The sequence below is a fragment of the Leucoraja erinacea genome, chromosome 11 (genome assembly GCF_028641065.1).
Source record: "Leucoraja erinacea ecotype New England chromosome 11, Leri_hhj_1, whole genome shotgun sequence".
Classification (NCBI taxonomy): domain Eukaryota; kingdom Metazoa; phylum Chordata; class Chondrichthyes; order Rajiformes; family Rajidae; genus Leucoraja; species Leucoraja erinaceus.
The window spans coordinates 24,068,980-24,089,122 of NC_073387.1; the positions used below are offsets into that span (position 1 = coordinate 24,068,980).

At 47.2% G+C, this 20,143-nt stretch overlaps 2 protein-coding genes across 3 annotated transcripts in view; both read right to left on the reverse strand.

Moving 5' to 3' along the window:
• Positions 1 to 187: 187 nt before the first annotated feature.
• On the reverse strand, positions 188 to 12,101 carry mrnip (MRN complex interacting protein). Of its 2 annotated transcripts, XM_055642851.1 has the most exons (7): positions 11,947 to 12,101; positions 9,378 to 9,437; positions 7,932 to 8,029; positions 7,007 to 7,076; positions 4,441 to 4,589; positions 3,038 to 3,134; positions 188 to 1,369 (listed from the first exon to the last, which is right to left on the reverse strand). In XM_055642851.1, the coding sequence occupies exons 1-7, from the start codon at positions 12,004 to 12,006 to the stop codon at positions 695 to 697; spliced, it is 1,209 nt and encodes a 402-aa protein (XP_055498826.1). In that variant the 5' UTR covers positions 12,007 to 12,101; the 3' UTR covers positions 188 to 694. The 2 variants fall into 2 exon arrangements, with proteins under 2 accessions (XP_055498826.1, XP_055498827.1); XM_055642852.1 differs by lacking the exon at positions 9,378 to 9,437 and having other exon boundaries at positions 11,947 to 12,094.
• A 3,595-nt stretch (positions 12,102 to 15,696) lies between these two features.
• The window catches only part of LOC129701372 (TBC1 domain family member 9B-like), a 35,326-nt gene continuing 30,879 nt past the window's right edge, over positions 15,697 to 20,143 (reverse strand). Inside the window, exons 21-23 of the mRNA XM_055642509.1 lie at positions 19,866 to 19,928; positions 19,383 to 19,486; positions 15,697 to 18,919 (exon numbers count right to left, since the gene is read on the reverse strand). Coding sequence (XP_055498484.1) covers positions 18,329 to 18,919; positions 19,383 to 19,486; positions 19,866 to 19,928 — 758 coding nt within the window. The 3' untranslated portion in view covers positions 15,697 to 18,328. The remainder of the gene's footprint in view (positions 18,920 to 19,382; positions 19,487 to 19,865; positions 19,929 to 20,143) is intronic.

Consider the following 20,143-nt stretch of genomic DNA (forward strand, 5'->3'; position numbering starts at 1 on the left):
TACATTGGCTATGCCGAACACGACGGCAAATTAAATCCCGCAATCCCACCTCCAGGGAATTTCTTCTGGGCTTTGACACTGCAATGGACCAGCGTTAGTGAAGCCAAATGGCCCAGAGAACATGATCTCAAGTGTAGAAGACTTTTAAAAATCTCAGTAGGCGACCAACAATAACTGCTGCTAATCCTGATGGTTTAATACTTTAATGTCAGAAATATGAACAGATTTATATACTTTTTGAATATGATGCAAAGCAAAGTGAAAAACATTAAAGAAAGTGAAACATGCCAAAATCTGACAACCTGCAGGATTGTTTCAATCAGGACTTGCACCAAGATTCTCTCTGATAATGACCTTAAACATCACGAAGCGGCTCTAGAAACTTCCTGTCCCACCCATAGTTTTACCTTTTTTTTGTAAAAATCATTTCAGATTCACCTCAACACTGCAGTGTCATGGAGGATTGAGAGTAAGTTTGTGAAATGCATGCCTAGCCACACAGTACAACAGTAGAAACAAAAAACAGCAGATGCTGGATAATACAAAAAAGGACACAAAGCGTGGAGTAACTCAGTGGGTCACGGGGCGTCTCTGGAGAACATGGATAGTTGACATTTCTGGTCCCGACCCAAAATATCACCTATCCAACGGGGTACTCGCCCATACCCCTTTAAAATCCTCCAAGAAAATAAAATCACAAATCGAAGTCCTCATCCGTCTGAAACAGTGACACAAAGGGACAGGGTTGCTTGGAGGTTAATCCAGGAGTTGATTGTGGTGACTCTATGGCCGATCGTTGATGGGGAGCAGACACCAGCGGGGACAAGGAGGTCCCTGAGCTGAGGGAGCTTGAAACTCTGGCAGCACGATAAACAGATACAGTGGATGCCAGTTGTGCCTGGCAGTCCGTCCCTGCCCCGCCAGTGTTGATGCTCACTGCTGTACAGTCACAAAGTCTAGATGAATCCATCACCTCACTGGCTCCTTCCACGTATTCCACAGTGGCTGCTGTCACTGGCTGAGTCTCTATCTTCGCAGCTGTTTGTGTTGTGGGCGACAGGCTTGGCTCAGGATCAGTGGTCAGCAGCACACTGGCAGGAGCAGCAGAAGCAGCCTCATCATCTTCATCTGCCAGGGGAAGGGGGAGGCAAGCGGTGACAGAGTGCTGCTCACAGCTGACAGCCGCGTTGCTGAGAGGGAGGAACTTATCCCACTTCGAGGCTTCTGTCCGTTTGGTCAACAAATCTTCATTACTTTGGCCTTTGTCAGCCAACTGGATTGCCGAGTTGGACCGGTGTAAATTATCCCTCTCCTCTCCAGTATCGGAGCTCCATTTGCTGCCTTCAATCATTGAGGAATTCATGTGCTTCTGAAACACAGATTAATACCTGCATAGGAAGGAACTGCAGATGCTGGTTTACACCGAAGATAGACACAAAATACTGGAGTAACTCAGCAGGACAGGCAGCATCTCTGGATAGAAGGAATGGGTGATGTTCATACTGAAGAAGGGTGTTGACCCGAAACGTCACCCATTCCTTCTATCCAGAGATGCTGCCTGCCCCGCTGAGTTACTCTGCATTTTATGTCTATCTTTGGGTTGATACCTGCATAAAGTTATTCAAACAGTAAAGCACTCAGGTCAATGACAATAAAGCTGCCTGAGCTCACTGTAGTCGGTTTCTTCAGACAAACAGTCCCAAAGCTCAGCCCTAATTCAAGGAGTCGTACAGCACAAAAACAGGTCCTTCGGCCCAACTCGTCCATGTCAACTAAGATGCCTCGTTACGCTAGTCCCAAGTGCCTGGATGTGGTTCATACCCCCCCTAATACTTTTCTATCCATCTATCTGTCCAAGTGTCTTTTAAATGGTGGGGCCGCAATATGGATATTGATCTCTCTCATTTCAGGTAACCCCTACATTTCCTCTCTCTGCCACTCCCCACCCTAGTCGTCCTGCTGGTTCCACTGTTCACATCCTGTGATCACCTCCTCCACAGCCAACAATGAACCATGGTGGACTCCACCTTTCTTTGGTCATCGGTGCTGACTCTGATTTCTGAACCTTTTCATACCTCTTGTTTCCCTCTCCCCTGAATCTCAGTCTAAAGAAGGGGCTCGAGCCGAAACATCGCCTATTGCTCTTCTACAGAGCTGCTGCCTGACCCATTGAGTTCCTCCAGCATTTTGTGTCTATCTTCACGAGTGTTTAGAACCAGGGACAGAGGCGACACATTTTGCCCTTGCACTGGCTTCATGTTTCAATAAATCATAGCCGGTCTTTAACCTCAGCTGCACATTCCTGAACGTAGCAACGATTCCCTTAACACTAAACACAGGAACAGACCCTTCGCCCATAATGTCCATGCCAAAGACACTTGGATGGTTTCATGGATCGGAAAGATTTAGAGGGATATGTGAAATGCAGGCAAATGGGACAAGCCGGGATGGGGCATCTTGGTCAGCCTGCATGAGCTGTGCCGAAGGGCCTGTTTCCATGGAAGTATGACGTCATAGTAAAATGGGATTTTGAGTAGGATTAGTGAATGAGTAGTGGAAGGAGAGTTTGGACGAAGGGCCTAATTCCCTGCTCTATTACTCTGTGAGTCGATGCCTGGGGGATTATCACCTTTAAGCCCGCTGTGTACCACAGGCTGAGTCGTGGCGGGAGGGGTCTGTGGCATTTTTTAGTTTTTAGTGTTTTCGTTTTAGAGATACAGCGTGGAAACAGGCCCTTCGGCCCACCGAGTCCGTGCCAACCATCGATCACCCCATTCACACTTATTCTATCCTACACACTAGGGACAATTTACAGAAGCCAATTAACCTACACATTTGCTTGTCTTTGGGATGTGGGAGGAAACCGGAGCACCCGGAAAAAATCCACATGGTCACAGGGAGAACGTGCAAACTCTGCACAGACAGCAGCCGAGGTCAGGATGGAACACTGGCGCTGTGTGGCAGCAACTCTACCGTTGTGCCACTGTGCTGCCCCTGCTGCATTTGAAGACAGATAAATTCTCGCCAGGTACTGTACCTTTTTCATTCCAGCAGTCTCCTTTGCATTGATATCAGTACCATCTCCATATGGACGCAGTTTCTCAGAGTCAAAGTGCGATCCTCTTTTACGTTTACTAAGAATGGAAAAGATAAAGATTTCCAATACAGACGGCTTTCATTTTCTTCAAAAGTTATGAAATAAAGCTACACTTCAGTAACTCCAGCACCCGCTTCCCAGGAACCAGTGAATTACCCACATTCAGTCTTCTCTTGACATTAATAAGCTCCTCAATAGAACATAGAACAGTACAGCGCAAGAACAAGCCCTTCAGCCCACAATGTCTGTGCCGAATACGATGTTACGATAAACTGATCTCCTCTGCTTGCACGTGGTCCATATCCCTCCATTCCCTGCATATCCATGTGCCTATCTAAAAGCCTCTTAAACACCACTATCATATCTGCCACCACCACCATCCCTGGCAGCGCAATCTGTAAAAAAAATTGCCCTACACGTCTCCTTTAAACTTTACCTCTCTACCTTAAAGCTGTGCCCTCTAATCCTGGGAAAGGGATTTCTACTCTATCTATGTTTAATATTAGGCTTTCTAATTTGCTCTTAACTAATTGCTTTATTCAGGGCAGCGAGTCAATATCTGCAGCATCTTCACCACATCATGGTCAAAGAGTAAGATTGCCTGACCCACAGCAGATGATCTCAGATAGTCATAATGCAGCTTCATAGTACTTTGGTTAGACCACATTTTGGGTACTGTGTGCAGTTCTGGTCGCTCCATTACAGGAAGGCTTTAAAGGGGGTGCAGAGGAGGTTTGCCTGAATGATAGACATAAATGCTGGAGTAACTCAGCAGGTCAGGCAGAATCTGTGAAGAAAAACAGGTGATGTTTCGGGTTGGAACCCTTCTGATTATTCAAAATGTTGCATAGATTAAGAGGTACTTGCTGTAGGGAGAGGTTGGACAGACTTGGAATGGTTTCCCCAGATCACTTGAAATTGGGGGGAGACCTAATTGAGTATATAAAATTATGAGAGGCATAGATAGGGTAGACAGTCATAACCCCTTTCCCAGGATGGAAATGTCAAAGACTGGAGGGCATAGCTTTACGGTGAAAGGGGCAAAGTTTAAAGGAGATATGCGGGACAAGTCTTTTTTACAGTGCCTGGAATGTGCTGCCAGGGATGTTGGTGGAAGCTTTTGGATGGGCACATGGATATACAGGGAATGGAAGGATATGATCATGTGCAGGCAGATAAGAGTTGGTCCTTCCTACAACTTTAGGCTGTGCATGCCACACGCAAGAAAAAGAGTTGGTCCTGGCATCATGTTGGGCACAGACATTGTGGGCTGATGAGCCTGTCCCTGTGCATTGTTCTACGTAATGCCCTTTGCGAATACCACAACTAGTTTCAGCTCTGACCTTCGACCTCTACCAGCATTCTTCATGTCTGCCTGGAACCGTTGCCTGTCAGTGTACACAATCTCGTCATCTCCTCCTCCTCCTCCTTCTTTTGTTTCTTCTACCAGCTTCTGGTCCAGGTAAACGTTCCAACGACTAGCTGCGTGGCTCTGTATCCATCAGGAAGCAATTTATAAAGTATACAGTTAGAAGGGTGATATGAAATGAGGTTCAATGAATTCAATGATACTTTATTACACATATTTTTACTTTAAAGCACAATTTTAACAATCGCTGGCTGTAACCAATTTCATTTCAAAAAGCCACTACTCTGAGGGGAACTGGTTGTTAATTAAAAATAGTAGCTATTCAGTATTCCAACAACAGCAGTACCGACACAGTGGTGCAGCGGTAGAGCTGCTGCATCACAGCGCCAGTGACCCGGGTTCTATCCTGACCTCGGGCACTATCTGTATGAAGTTTGCACGTTCTCCATGTGATCGAGTAGGTTTCCTCCGGGTGCTCCAGTTTCTTCCCACATTTCAAAGCTGTGTTGGTTTGTAGGTTAATTGGCCCTCTGTAAATTGCTCCAGCTCAGCTCTGCCTGTCCCGGCAGGGCGCTGGCAGCGACGGCCCAGGCCCGCAGGAAAAGAAGCACCGAACCCCAGCTCAACCTCGCCCGTCCCGCTGGCAGGACAGGCAGAGTCGAGCTGGGGCTGGCGCCTCCCCTCTGCACTGCCTACCAGCCTGGGCCGACACTCCCGTCCACGGACTTCTGGATAGAAGACCTTCCTTCAGACTTCCTAGACAGTTGCGCCGTGGTTGGGATGGATGGGAGCGGGGATTTCCACGGGTGCAAGAAACAAATGACATATAGTTTCCGTTGTGTGAACTGAGTGTTAACGTCCTCATCGTACACCTCTGTTTTGTGAGAGTGGTTGGATCCCAGCTCAACCAACATCGGTCACATTATCCGGACAGGGGGATCAGGAGCTGATGTGAGGCATCGGCGATGCTCTGGAATCCTAGTTGGCCGCCGCCAAGCAGCGGGGTCAAGGAGGCAGCGCCCGACCCGGGGAGTAGAGGTGTCAGTTCTTCCAGCGGCGAGCGGAGAGGCACCAGCTACCGCGGGCCACTCACCTGTCGGGCGCCGACTCCTCGATCCCGGGATCCAACCACTCTCACAAAACGCCGGAGTACGACGAGGACGGCAAGAACACTCAGTTCACTCAATGCAAACGTTAGGTCACTTGTTCCTTGCGCCCATGGAAATCTCCAGCGCGGTCGAGACGAGAGGGTTCTGAAGTTGGATTATCTTGAACGAGGACATTTTCTCGACTCTCCTAGAAGCAACGAGCCATGGCTTTACCTGTGGTGGTCTCTCTAACTGAAACCTCTCTTCCCCCACCTCTCACTGTCTCTCCCTGTCTCCCACTCGCATCTACCCCCTCTCTCTCTCGCTGTTACAACCCCCTCTCCCCCGCTACCAGGCACCCCGTTCGCTTTTTTAAATTCTCGAATGACCTTTAAAAAATCCCATGATTCCTTGCATTTTTCGGAATACCGAACTGGCTTAGTTAGGCTCTCCAACCAGAGGAAATAGTTGCTCTGTCTACCTTATCTGTTCCCCTTAACTTCTTGAAATACTTCACCAACTCACCCATTAACTTACACCTTTTAAGTTCCATTCCAAGCAGAATCATCTCACACATTTCTACATTGGTGTTCAGGCATCATCCCAGTAAATATGTCTGCACACAATTCAAGGGGAATACATCACTCCTAAAGTATGCCTTTTATTTCAGCCAATATTAAAAGCACTGTAAACCCAACATTAAGCCATGGTGATCTGATACAAAACCCAAACACCCAAATTGACGAACAGATGATATGTTCATGTGAAATAAAAACAGTAAATGTTGAAAATGCTGAGGAATGGCCAGAATATCTGGCATCTTTGCCTTTTGCTATTGGTAGTGGTTTATAATTGTCACGTACCAATACTCAGTGTGTAGGAGAGATCTGCAGATGCTGGTTTATACCAAAGATAGACACAAAATGCTGGAATAATTCAGCAGGTCAGGCAGCATCGATGGAGTAAAGGAATATGTTATGTTTCGGGTCGATCCGAAACGTCACCTGGTTCTTTTCTCCAGGGATGCTGCCTGACCCACTGAGTTACTCCCTGACCCACTGAGTTACTCCAGCACTTTGTGTATGAACATTGAATTCTCTAATTCTTCAGGCTGAAGGGTTCCGACCCAAAACGTCACCTATTCCATTTCTCCTGCGATGCTGCCTGACCCGCTGTGTTACTCCAGCATTTTGTCTCTACTAAGACTAAGTTATTGTATGCTAACCAATACAAATGCGTACAAACAAGCCATACACAAGTATGGTGGAGAGTAGAGAAAAATACCAGTGTACAGAATATAATTTTCAGCGTAATAGCGTTACAGTTCCAGAGAAAGAACCAAATGTCCGCAATGAGGTAGGTTGGAATATCAGAATGGTATCCTAGCTTATGAAGAACCATTTTCTATCACACACCGATGAGCAATTGACTTAACTTTTCAGTTCTTCTTACCTGTCCACTCTCCGCACTAACTGTTTGAGGTTGGCAATCCTGGCTGGAATCTGCTCCTTCCTCAGTGGGCCTTATCAAAAACACAGTACCCACATTATAAACATATAGATAAAGTAAATTAACATATTAAGCCAAACCTGGGAAAGCTGTGTGTGAGAATTCCCAGAATCTGATCTTGGCAGAAGGTTCATACAGATTCAATGGAACTTATTAATGCTTAAATGCAACTAATTATTACTGATCTTGAAATAATGGAGTTCTTTTTGCATTTTTGGCTCAATACCAAGCCAATCCATCTCAATCATGGGGGGAGTAGATAGGGTGAATACGCAGGGTGTATCCCAGGGTAGGGGAATCAAACACTAGATTACATAGGCTTAAGGTGAGATGGGAAAGCTTTAATAGGAACCCGAGTGATATCGCATAGAACTGGTGTGAAAAGGTGATCGATGGTTGGCGTGGACTTGATGGACTGAAGGGTCTGAAGAGCCTGCTTCCATGTGTTAGATTAAGTAAACTTGTTTTCTCTGAAACGCCAGTTTGCAGGGAGACCTGATAGAAGTACCTGTATATAAAATTATGCGAGGCATAGAAAGTTTAGACAATCAGAACCCTTACCCTAGGGTGGAAATATCAAATACCAGAAGGCATAGCTTTTTGGTGAGGGGAAAAGTTTAAAAGAGATGTGCAGGGCAAGTTGTTTTTACACAGAGGGTGGTAGGTACCTGGGAGGCAGATATGATAGTGGCATTTGAAGCTTCTAGATAAATACATGGGAATGAAGGGATATGGATAATGTGCAGGTAGGTAAGGGTTGGTCTTGGCATCATGTTCAGCACAGACATTGTGGGCTGAAGGGCTGGTTCTTGTGCTGTACTGTTCTATGTTCTATGCAAACTAAACTCATGGAAAAGAATGAGGTTACCAGGTTGTGGCTTCCATCTCCTGCATCTTCAGTCCTTGCAGCATGTTTAGTCTCTGTACATGTTTTCTGCAATCAGCCCCCGAGCCCTGGCCATACACCTGACAAACCATTAAGCACAGGGGATGGGATCAGAGGAAGAAAACCTGTAACCTGAACAACCTTAGAATATCCCAACGCATAATAGTCATAGAGTCATACAGGGCAGAAGCAGGGCCTTCGGCCACACTTGCCCACACACTACCAACATACCCCATCTGCACTAGTCCCACCTGTTACAGTGCAATAAAACATTTTTAACGTGGAATGCAGCTAATTTGGGTATAGCTAGCTCATTTGAGGCTGATATAATATTCCAGGAAATCGGGGAGAACCCTGTTCCTCTATAATCAAGCCAAAGGATCTTTTACATCTTACTGAATGGGTAGACTTGGGTACTAACAGATTAGTGTACATAGACTCAAGGAAGCACAGATGCCAGAATCTAAGCTGGAACACAAAGTGCTGCAGTAACTCAGCAGGTTAGGCAGCATGTCAGACATGGATAGGTGACAATTCAGATCAGGACCCTTCTTCAGACGCTCCGGCCCTGTCACGAAACGTCACCTAGCAATATTCTCCAGAGACGCTGCCTGACCCGTTGAGTTAGTCCAGCACTGTGCTCCAGCTTAGATTACATATTCATGGCTCTGACCTGGGACTTTAACCCATGACTTTCTGACTCAAGAGGTGAGATTGTCATCCAAGAATTGATGGTTATATATCTGTACAGCAATGCCTGCGCTTCAACTGATTTGCAGTCTGTGGATCCCACAACGAAAGACTGGGACAGTACGTCAATGACTAATTACTGCAATGACCAGAGATTTACTTTTTTTTTCCTTTGCACCAATTAACAGGCTGAATGGAGAAATACCAAAGGATAATTATTCTCAGACTGAATTGTGCATTTGTTTCCTCTATCTTTAGTTTAGTTTAAAGATGCAGTGTGGAAACAAGCTCTTCGGCCCACCGAGTCCACGTTGACCAATGATCACCCGTACACTAGTTCTATCCATCACACTAGAGACAATTTACAGAAGCCAATTAACCTACAAACCTGTACGTCTTTGGGGTGTGTGAGGAAACCCAAGCAGTCGCAGGGAGAATTTGCAAACTCCATACAGGCAGCAACCGTAGTCAGGAGCAAAGATCCTATAGCAAAGCTTTGTAACTCTGGTCAGGAGCTGGTGCTGTAAGGTACTAACTCTACCCTTTGTAAGGGCCAGAAAGGGGTGGGAGAGTGCAACCTTGTTTCAACGAATGCAATCAACCCGGCGTGAACAATCAAATAAGATCAAATAGAACAAGTTGTCCTACAACTTTGTCTGTGCACGCCATACCAAGAAGAAGGGCCAGAAAGTCCTTACTTCAGGCTGTGACCCAGTGCCACTAACTCAACATCCTCACCTTCAGCACTGACTGTTTCTCTGTGCATAGTTTGCAGCTCCACTTCTTGCTCTTTTTAACCTAAAATAAACAAGACTAATTAAGTTTCATGAAAATGCAGATTAATGCAACTGGTAGAGCCACTGGCTCACAGCGCCATGGACCCGGGTTTGATCCTGATCTTGGGTGCTGTCCGTGTGGAGTTTGCACATTCACTGTGTGATGGTGTGGATTTCATCCAGGTGCTCCGGTTTCCTCGCCCTTCCCAAAGATGTATGGATGTGTAGGCTATTGGCCCTAGTATATTGGGAGTGAATGAGACAGTGGAATAACATAGAACTAGTGTGAACAGGTTGGCGTGGACTCAGTGGGTTGAAGGGCCTGTTTCTGTGCTGTATCTCTAAACTAAACTACAATCTGGAAATGCAATGGAAACTGATTCAAAAGGAGTTTTCAAAAAGAAACTGGATAACTTGTAAAAGAAAATGTTGCTTAGTCAAGGAGTAGACACGAGGATCTGCAGATGCTTTAGAAAGGAGGAGGAGGAATTTTTTGTCAGAGGTTGGTGAATCTGTGGATTTCATTGCCACAGACGGCGGTGGAGGCCAAGTCATTGGGTATTTTTAATGCAGAGATTTACAGGTTCTTGATTAGTACAGGTGTCAAGGGTTATGGGGAGAAGGAAGGAGTATGGGGTTGAGAGGGAAAGATGAATCAGCCATGATTGAATGTGTAGGAAAGAACAGCAGATGCTGGTTTAAATTGAAGGTAGACACAAAATGCTGGAGTAACTCAGTGGCACAGGCAGCATCTCTGGAGAGAAGGAATGGGTGACGTTGTGAGTCGAGTTCCTTCTTCAGTCTGAAACTTGTAAAGTCTGAAGTTAGTGTACCGTCGAAATACTGAAGGTACTATCCTGAATGAAGGTAGACCAATCTTCTGGACTTGATCCGATATATCCGGGGACATTGTGGAAAACCAGAGAGGAAATTGCGGGAGCCTTGGTTGAAATTTACGCGTCGTCCTTAAATACAGGATAGGTGCGGGAAGACTGGAGGTTGGCAAATGTTGTGCCTCTTTTCAAGAAGGGCTGCAGGGAAAATGCTGGGAACTATAGGCCGGTGAGCTTAACATCTGTAGTTGGAAAGTTACTGAAGAGTATTCTGAGGGATAGGTTATCGAGGCATCTGGACGGGCAAGGACTGATTTGGGATAGTCAGCACGGGTTTTTTACATGTGAGGTCGTGTCTCACAAATCTGATTGACTTTTTTAAAAGGTCGATGAGGGTAGAGCTGTAGATGTTGTGTACATGGACATCAGTAAGGCATTTGACAAGGTTCCGCATGGTAGGCTGCTTTGGAAAGTTAGATTGCATGGGATCCAAGGAAAGATTGCTGAATGGATAGCAAATTGGCTCCATGGAAGGAAGCAGAGAGTGATGGTGGAAGATAGCTTTTCAGACTGGAGGCCTGTGACTCGTGGTGTGCCTCAGGGTTCAGTGCTAGGCCAGTTACTGTTCGTCATCTACATCAATGATTTGGATGAGAACATACAGGGCGAGATTAGCAAGTTTGCTGATGATACAAAAGTGGGTGTTTTTGCAGATAGTGAAGATGGTTGGGAAAGATTGCAGCAGGATCTGGACCGATTGGCCAGTTGGGCTGAAGAATGGTTGGTGGAATGTAATACAGATAAGTATGAGTTGTTGTATTTTTGGACGGCTAACAAGGGCAGGGCCTAAACAGTGAATGGTAGGCATCTGGGGAGTGTTGTAGAGCAGAGGGACCTAGGAGTACAGGTGCATGGTTCCTTGTAGGTCGAGTCACATGTAGATAAGGTAGTCAAAAAGGCTTTTGGCACATTGTCCTTCATCAGTCAGAGTATAGAGTATAGAAGTTGGGAGGTCATGTTGCAGTTATATAAGACGTTGGCAAGACCACATTTAGAATATTGTGTTCAGTTCTGGGCACCATGTTACGGGAAAGACATTGTCAATCTTGAAATGGTTCAGAGATTTATGAGGATGTTGCCAGGACTAGACGGTGTGAACTATAGGGAGAGGTTGAGTAGGCTGGGTCTCTATTCCTTGGAGCGCTGGAGGATGAGGGGTGACCTTTAATAGGAATCTGAGGGGTAACGTTTTCACATAAAGGGTGGTGGGTGTATGGAACAAGCTGCCAGATGAGGTAGTTGAGGCTGGGACTATCCCAACATTTAAGAAACGGTTAGACAGGTACATGGATAGGACAGGTTTGGAGGAATATGGACCAAGCGCAGGCAGGTGGGACTAGAGTAGCTGGGACATGTTGGCCGTTGTGGGCAAGTTGAGCCTGTTTCCACTCTATATCACTCTATGACTATCTAAGGGTCTCACCCATTACCTCTCTCTAGAGATGCTGCCACTGAGTTACTCCAGCATGTAATGCCTAGCCATGATTGAATGGTAGAGCAGACTCGACGGGCCGAATGGCCCAATTCTGTTCCTATGACTTGTGGACCCCAGGGACTCGAAACACTGACCCCCAGGACATTAACGCCGAGCCCCCGCCGTCTCCTGCGCCAGGCCCCCGGGCTCCCTCCGCTCTTCACCTGCTGGACCTGGAAGGTGGTGCAAAAGCAACACCTCAGCGCCTGGAACTGCTGCGCCATGGCCTGGGCCTGGGGTCTCAGGCTCCACACGTCCCCACCAAAGACACTAGAGCAGCGGCCGCCCACTAACTGGCAGCTCGCAGGCGGTCGGTCGGCAGCGCCACCAAACGGTGTGGATGGCCACACGCACCACAGTCCCCGAGCGCTACCTGTCGGTGGGAGGTCGGAGCCGTCGCCTTGCCGGCGGGAGCATGCGCATTACTCGGACAATCCGTAGCACCACCTAACGGTGGGGATGGCCACACGCACCAGCCCGACAGAGCGCCATCATCTTTGGTCGCAGGAGGTTCTATCCAATTCCCACTGCAGCGGGGCGGCGGTGCAGCAGGTGGAACCGCTGCCTCACAGCATCCAGAGACCCGAGGTCGATCCTGACCGAGGGAGCAGTCTGTGTGGTGTTTGCACGTTCTCTGTGACCGCGTCCGTTTCTTCCCACATGCCAAAGACGTGCGTGTTTGTTGGTAAATTGCTGTAAATTGCTCTTTGTGTGTAAGGAGTGGATGAAAAGGTGGGACAAGGACTAGTGTGAATGGGTAGGTACACAAAAAAGCTGGAGAAGGGTTTCGGCCCGAAACGTTGCCTATTTCCTTCGCTCCATAGATGCTGCTGCACCCGCTGAGTTTCTCCAGCTTTTTCGATTTTTCAGCGTCTGCAGTTCCTTCTTGAACAGTGAATGGGTAATAAGGTAAAAGAGCCTGTAAAAGATACGTCCATTTACTTTAGTTCTTTCCAACAACCACCACGCTAGTGAATACTACGAACTTCAACTAAACTCCAAACTACCCTCGTTGCACGTGACCTTGGGCTTTGTTTTGCACTGTATTGAGTTTATTATTTATTTTGTTTATTACATTGTCTACTGAGTACTACTATGTTTACAAACCTGTTGTGTTGCTGCAGGCAAGAATTTCATTGTCCGTTTTAGTACATATGAAGACTTGACTTGATGGTCAGTGCGGACTCAGGAGGCCGAAGGGCCTGTTTCCATACTATAACTTACAATCGATCAATAGGGTATGAAAAAGTAGGTTTAAAAGGAGTTTTAAAGAGGAATTGGGTGTTTGTTATTACAGAGAGTGGTGTATATCGTTATTCCCTTTATCCTGTATCTGTATACTATGGATAGTTCGATTGTAATCATGTACTCCTTTCTGCTGACTGGTTAGCCCACAACAAAAGCTTGTCACTGTACCTCAGTCAGTGATGGAAATGGGGAAGTAGGCAGGGGGACAGCGTTCCCCTACTTTTCAGTTTCCAGTTTATGTCAAATTTCTGTACTAGAAGGGAGACAGAGTTGTTAAATCCGAATTTTAAAAAAAAACGACCATCGATAATCATTCCAATAAGTCACGCTGCACCGGCCATGAGATGAAAACGATTTGTTAACTACCACTGTTGGTACTTGTTAACAGCCAGTAGTTAACACGTAGTTATACAATGTGTCATCAGTACATCGATCCACATTCCTCAGTAAATGTAATTGTGTTTTAATGACGCCGCATTCCTTTGAATAAAATTCACAGGAGAATTTCTTAACTTGCTATCATTGAGGGCTCCACACCACGAGCACGGGCTTCTTCTGAAAGCAGCTATGGCATATAATACACAATAAACTGTATTACAAATACACAATAAACAAGTTATGCATTCTTGTACTCTTACATGGGTATGACCGCACATAAAAACAATCCCCTCCTCCCCCTTCCTTCCCAACCTCAGCTTCACGGACCTTAGTGTACCCCTAGTTCCTAAAACCCATTTCCATCACTGACCTCAGGACACGTGACAATAAACAAATGTGGAACACGCTGCCAGTAGAAGTGGAGGAGTCAGATACAATTAACACTTTAAGAGATATTAAGACAAGTCCAATATGCCACCTTGGCCGGAATGGAGATGGTGGGCATAATGGCCTGTTCCTGTGCTATACAGATACACAGGGGCGGAAAACCCTGCGGGGGAAGAGGGGACACGTCCCCCTGATGTGTTGAGAGGTGGGGGACACCCCCCCCCCAAGTTTTTTTGATCCCGATTTTAAAATCTCCGTTTTTAGCGCTGGATTGAGCCTCCGAAGCCTCGCGCGTGTGTGTGTGCGCATGTGCGTATGGCCGCCAAAAAATTGTGTCCCCCGTCCCCTCCATGTTTTGATAGCGAGTTCCGCTCTTGCGGATACATGACTCCTTCAAGCCGCATCTCCAAGCAAACGGGTATAAACCTGGCTCTTCCAAGTTGCAGGGAAAGACTTTGAAGATTACTTTGTGAAATCATGTTTTTATCTTTCTGGAATCCACAATCATTTCCTTGCAGCTTCCCAGCGTTCACTTTCTGCATCCTCAGTGAGTGTACGTACAAACAGCCGGATAATCTGGCCCAGTTACCACAAACCGGAGCACCCGGGAAAACCCAAGCAGTCATGGGGAGAACACACAAATTCCATACAGACAGCACCTGTGGTCAGGATCAAACCCTGGTCTCTGGCACCGTGAAGCAGCAACTCTACCGCTGCACCGCCGTGCCATCTGTGGGGGAGTAGGAGGGGGAGAAAGCTGGACGAGAAAGCACAGTGGCGCAGCGGTAGAGTAGCTGCAGTTGAGCACCAGAGACCAGGTTAGAATCTGACTACGGGTGCAAGCTGTACGGTGTTTGTATGTTCTCCCTGTGACCACAGGTGTTTCCTCCCACACTCCAAACACATACAGGTTTGTAGGTAAATTGGCTTCAGTGAAATTGTAAATTGTCCCTAGTGTGTAAGATCTAGCCAGTGTACGGGGTGATCACTGGTTGGCATGGATTTGGTGGACCGAAGGGCCTGTTCCCTCGCTGTTTCTTGAAGGTAAGGTAAAAAGTGAAGAAATGTGGGCAGGTGAAAGCAATAATAATAATAATAATCTTATTTATATAGCACATTTTTAGTCAACTTGCATTGACCCCAAAGTGCTTCACATAATTACATTACATTTACACACAGGCAAAGGTGGGTGAAGTGTCTTGCCCCAAGGACACAACGACAGTATGCACTCCAAGCGGGATTCGAACCGGCTACCTTCCGGTCGCCAGCCGAACACTTAGCCAGGCAAGTGATAGGTGATTATCAGATGCGTGGAGTAAGTGACAACTACTAGAGGTGAAAAGGAGACAAAAGGATGTCAGATAAGGCGAGGAGTGAAATGTCAAGCCGGAGGGAGGGATATGGTTTGAAGGAGAATAAAAAGAGAATAAAAGGGGAATGGAGGACTCTGGGATGGGAGATGTGTGTCTGGAGGAGGGGAAAGGAGTAGGGTGAAAGGGGTGGCAGATGGTGGGAAAAATGTGTTGGTATTCGGGTGAGGGGCAGGGGAACGAGAGGGGGAAGGTGAGAGTTATTACTTAAAATAGAGAATGTCCATACCAAGCAACACAAGCAGAACACAAGGTTATAGCACCCTATGTAAGACACCAGTGGCTACGCTTGGCCAGGCTGACTATGCAACGTTGCCAGGACAATGGGCCTTCATGATCAGGTCAGGAAACACAGCACCTACAACTGGGAGTTGAAAATGGCGCCAAATCCGGCGACTCTTGCGTACTGTCTCAGTGTACTATTTCTGTGCACTTGCACTGTATCCAAGCTGTGATTATGTAGAGTGATGCTTGTACTGAACTGTACGCAAGAAATAATTTCACTGTACCTCGGTACACATGACAATAATGTACCATTCAACGTTCCTTTAATTCATCTACACTAGTAGTGTTTACATCAAAGTGCAAGGAAGTATTTGACAATAACACAAGGCTGGTCCTCGCTCTGCTGCGACATGTATTCACAAGAGGTTTGACTGTCCTGAGGAGCGCAGGTGCTGAGTGGATGAAGGGCGACTGCACACAATCGGAGACAGGAGAGAGGCTCGTCTACTGAGCCTACATCACCAACACCGGCCATCAACTTCACAGGCACAGGTTCACGTCATAGGAGCAGAACTAGGCCATTTGGCCCATCGAGCCTACTCCACCATTTGATCATGGCTGATCTATTTTCCCTTCTCAATCCCATTCTCCTGTCTTCTCCCCTAACCTTTGACACCCGTACTACAACCTCCAAATAATCTCTGAACTACATAGACAGGTGTACTGGTTTTGTCTTTTTATTGATGTTTGTTTGCTTTTATGTGTATGTATGTATGTTTTTTTTAAATTTATTATATTGTTTACAGAGTGCTATGTTTACATATGTTGTGCTGCGGCAAGTAAGAATGTCATTGTTCTGTCTGGGACATATGACAATAAAACACTCTTGACTAATCAAGAACCTGTCAATTTCCGCTTTAAATGTACCCAAGACGGCCTCCACAGCTGTCTGTGGCAATGAAATCCACAATTTACCACCCTCTGGAAAAATAAATTCTTCCTCATCTCCTTTCTAAAGGTATGTCTAAGTGTGTCTTAAAATGTCTAAGTGGGAAGGTATGTGTGTGTGTGTGTGTGAGCATGCATGTGAGTGTCTGCATGCGTGTGCATGCGGTAAAGTGTCAAGTGCCAGAAAGAATGAACACAAGCACAGTACCTCACTGAGACACGCTGACCCAGAGCATTTCCCTGTTCCCTGGCTCCCATCACTGGGCACCCGCACATGAGCACCCTTTGCATCTGCCCATACAATTCTAACCCATCCCACATCGATGAATCTCGTAAACTAATCCAAGGCTCTGCTCCATGTGGGCACAGAGTCTCCCCACCGGCCCCTTGCACTCACTAAACTGTGATCCATCACAGGGGGTGACAATCGTGGCTGGCTGGTAGTGTTCTGCCCCCCCCGACCCAAATCTCCATAACCCGAGGCCATATAACACGCTTGTCCCAGCAGTACATTCATTCCAATGCTGTACAGTTAATACTGATCCCTTTACTCTCCACACACTCTTCTGGTCTTTCCTTGTAGAAACAAGGAATTGCAGATGCTAGTTTATAAAAAAAAAGGGGCACAAATGCAGGAGTAATGCAGCGGGTTAGGCAGCATCTCTGGAAAACATGGAAAGGTGGAGAGAAGCAGGAATCACAGAGGGGGAGCAGTGAGAGAGGGTCTCACAGAACTCCCGACGGAGAGAAGAGGAGAATTTCTTCAAAGTCGGCACACCTGGGGGAGATTTCACAGTGGAGCAGACAAAATGTAGAAACAAGGAATAGCAGATGCTACTTTACAGAAAAGGGCACAATGTGCTGGAGTAACTCTGCGGGCCAGGCAGCATCTCTGGAGAAATAGGATGGGTGACGTTTCCGGTCTGAAGAAGGGTCCCGGCCTGAAATGTCACCTACCCATGTTCTCCAGAGATGCTGCCTGACCCACTGAGTTACCAAAGCAGTTTTGTGTCCTTTTTCTGGTCTTTCCTTCATTGTGTGTCGGACTGTGGACATTCAGCTAACGTGAAATATTTCCGCTTGTTCCAGAGGTGGATTTACTCAGGGTAATGCAGCCCTGTGTCACACGCCTGTGTGCAAACATCTGGTACACAGACACGGTGCCGCAGCAGTAGAGTTGCTGCCTAACAGCGTCAGAGACCTGGGTTCGATCCTGACCATGGGTGCTGTCTGCACTGAGTTATACATTCTCCCTGTGACCTGCGTGGGTTTTCTCCGGGATCTCCAGTTTTCACCTACACAAAGTTTGTAGGTTAATTGGCTTGGTATAATTGTAAATTGTCCCTAGTGTGTAGGATTGTGTTAGTGTATGGGGATCGCTGGGAGGCACGAACCCGGTGGGCTGAAGGGCCTGTTTCCACACTGTATCTCTATACTAAACTAAGACAGCCATACTGGTTAGAGGCAACAGGCAATTTCCAGGATCTACAAATACGTCAGCGGCATGGGGAATTTATATAAATAGATATAAAAATGTTCTCTTCAATTGTATATAATGTGTTAAGATAGAGTATTGTCATTAAAATCAGGAACCAGGACTCCTTGTGTCCTTCTCATTGATGGAGATCTCACCAGACAAAGGCCAAGATCAGGTCAATACTCAGTCGAGGACAATCACAAAGTGTGTCTTCTGACTTACACCAAAGGTAGACACAAAGTGCTGGAGTAACTCAGCGGGCCAGGCAGCATCTCTGGACAGAGAATGGATGGGTGACATTTCGGGTCGGGACCCTTCGTCAGATGATTGGCAGGAATCAGGGCTACAAACCCACCAGTCCCGTAGAAATGGGTGAAGATCTCAGTGGACAAATTCTCGAGGACAATCGATGTCCGTGGTGGGACGTGGCTGTGGAGTGGATTTAATGCTCGAGGACGGTGGAGTTGTTAGGAAGCTCCTCCCGAACGTTGGTGTTGGACGGGCTGGGTTGAGTCAGCTGGTGGACGAAGCAAACTCTTGCTCACTGGACGAGCTGACCTGCCGCTCCATCACCCTCTGACCCTTGCAGGCGACGATCTTCGAGGCTATGTCCACCCGCCTCTCGAAAAAGCCGACCAGAACCGGTTCGGTCAGGACGGAGGCCAGGATCTGCTCAAAGGAGATGGACCACTCAGCTTCGGGGGGGCGCTGGGGAGCGGTGGGAATCCCTGGCAGCTCACAGCTGACCAGCACCGCCTCATCGGAGAGCTCCTCGCCGGGCAGCGAGCCCGAGCTGACCATGGAGTAGGAGGACATGGAAGTGTCATCCTGCCCCTCCTCCTCCGATAGCGGGGTCTTCTCCAAGGCCGGCCCCTCCGTACGATCCTTCAGCGCGTCGTTCAGGAGGTCCCCGGCCAGGTCCAGGGTGCCCCGGCCCCCCGCACTCAGACACGGCCGCTGGGCGGGCCGGGCAAACTGCTTGCCCACCTCGCCAATCTGCAGCAGCAGTGTGGCAACAGTGGCAATGGCCTGGTACAGCTCACTCTCACCCGCTGCCTCGCTGAACAGGTTGTACATGGTCTTGCACAGCTCAATAAACTGCTCCTGTGGAGGGGAGAAGGAGGAGGGGTTAGCACATGCTGGAATCCTGAGCAAAACACACACACCTCACCTCCCCCCCCCTCCCCCCCGTATATGTAGAGACCCACACCACCCCAATACATAGACACACACAGGCACACCTCCCCCAGTACATATATACACACACACCACCCCAGTAATATACAAATTGACACACCACCCCAATATATATATATATATATATATATATATATACGCGCAAATACACACCCCTTCCCCCTGTACATATATATTATACTTACGTATATACATACACACACACTGACAGACACACATAGATACAGGCACACACACACAGGCACCCCCCTCCCAGTGTGTGTATGGAATGAGCTGTATGTACAGGGTAGGTGTGTGTATATGTGTACAGGGGGAGGGATGTGTGTAACAGGATATCGACACAACAGCCATTTCCTTCTGTGATATTTACCTGATTCATTTTAGTCAACTCTTTAATGGTCTGCTTGGTGCCCTCTCTCTCGCGCGCCCACACCCTCAGGTGGTATCTGTAGTCATGTGAATCGCTCTTCTCATCTGCACAGAGAGAAAACTGCTTAGTAATCTTTCCTACGTCTGCTTCGAAGAAGTTCTCCTCTCTCCAACGGGAGACCCGACCTGAAACATCACCTATCCATGTTCCCCAGAGATGCTGCCTGATCCGTTGAGGTACCTACAACTGACGACCCCTCCAGTTATGGAGCACTTTAGGACAACCAAGGCTGAAGAAAGTTCTCCACAGATGCAAGTCTTTCCTTAACCTCTCGATGAATTATCGTACTGAGGCCTAGTTCATCAGAAGCCCCCTCAATGGTGAAGACTTCATCCAGTCATACGGTCAAGATGCAAATTTATTAATTTACCGACTACAAAATGTTCCGTGAACGTATGGAGTTGTCAGATAAACCCACAGTACCTGTCTCTGATCTCCCGTTCCCCGCTCCCTCTTCTATCCGTGGTCCACCAGGTGCCGCTCCATCTGGAAGAAATCAAGATCACTCCTCAGAACAAGCTAGATGCAGGAAAAATGTTCCCAATGTTGGGCGAGTCCGGAACCAGGGGCCACAGTCTTAGAATAAAGGGGAGGTCATTTAAGACTGAGGTGAGAAAAAACTTTTTCACTCAGAGTTGTGAATTTATGGAATTCTCTGCCACAGAGGGCAGTGGAGGACAAGTCACTGGATGGATTTAAGA

Bases quoted from the DNA above. Each gene is read 5' to 3' on its own strand.
- mrnip (XM_055642851.1), bottom strand. From the start codon at position 12,006: ATGGCGCAGCAGTTCCAGGCGCTGAGGTGTTGCTTTTGCACCACCTTC. The intron at 9,438-11,946 runs GTGAAGAGCGGA...TGTTTATTTTAG, and splicing joins CCACCTTCCAGGTCCAGCAG to GTTAAAAAGAGCAAGAAGTG. The intron at 4,590-7,006 runs GTAAGAAGAACT...TGATGGATACAG, and splicing joins TTAGTGCGGAGAGTGGACAG to AGCCACGCAGCTAGTCGTTG.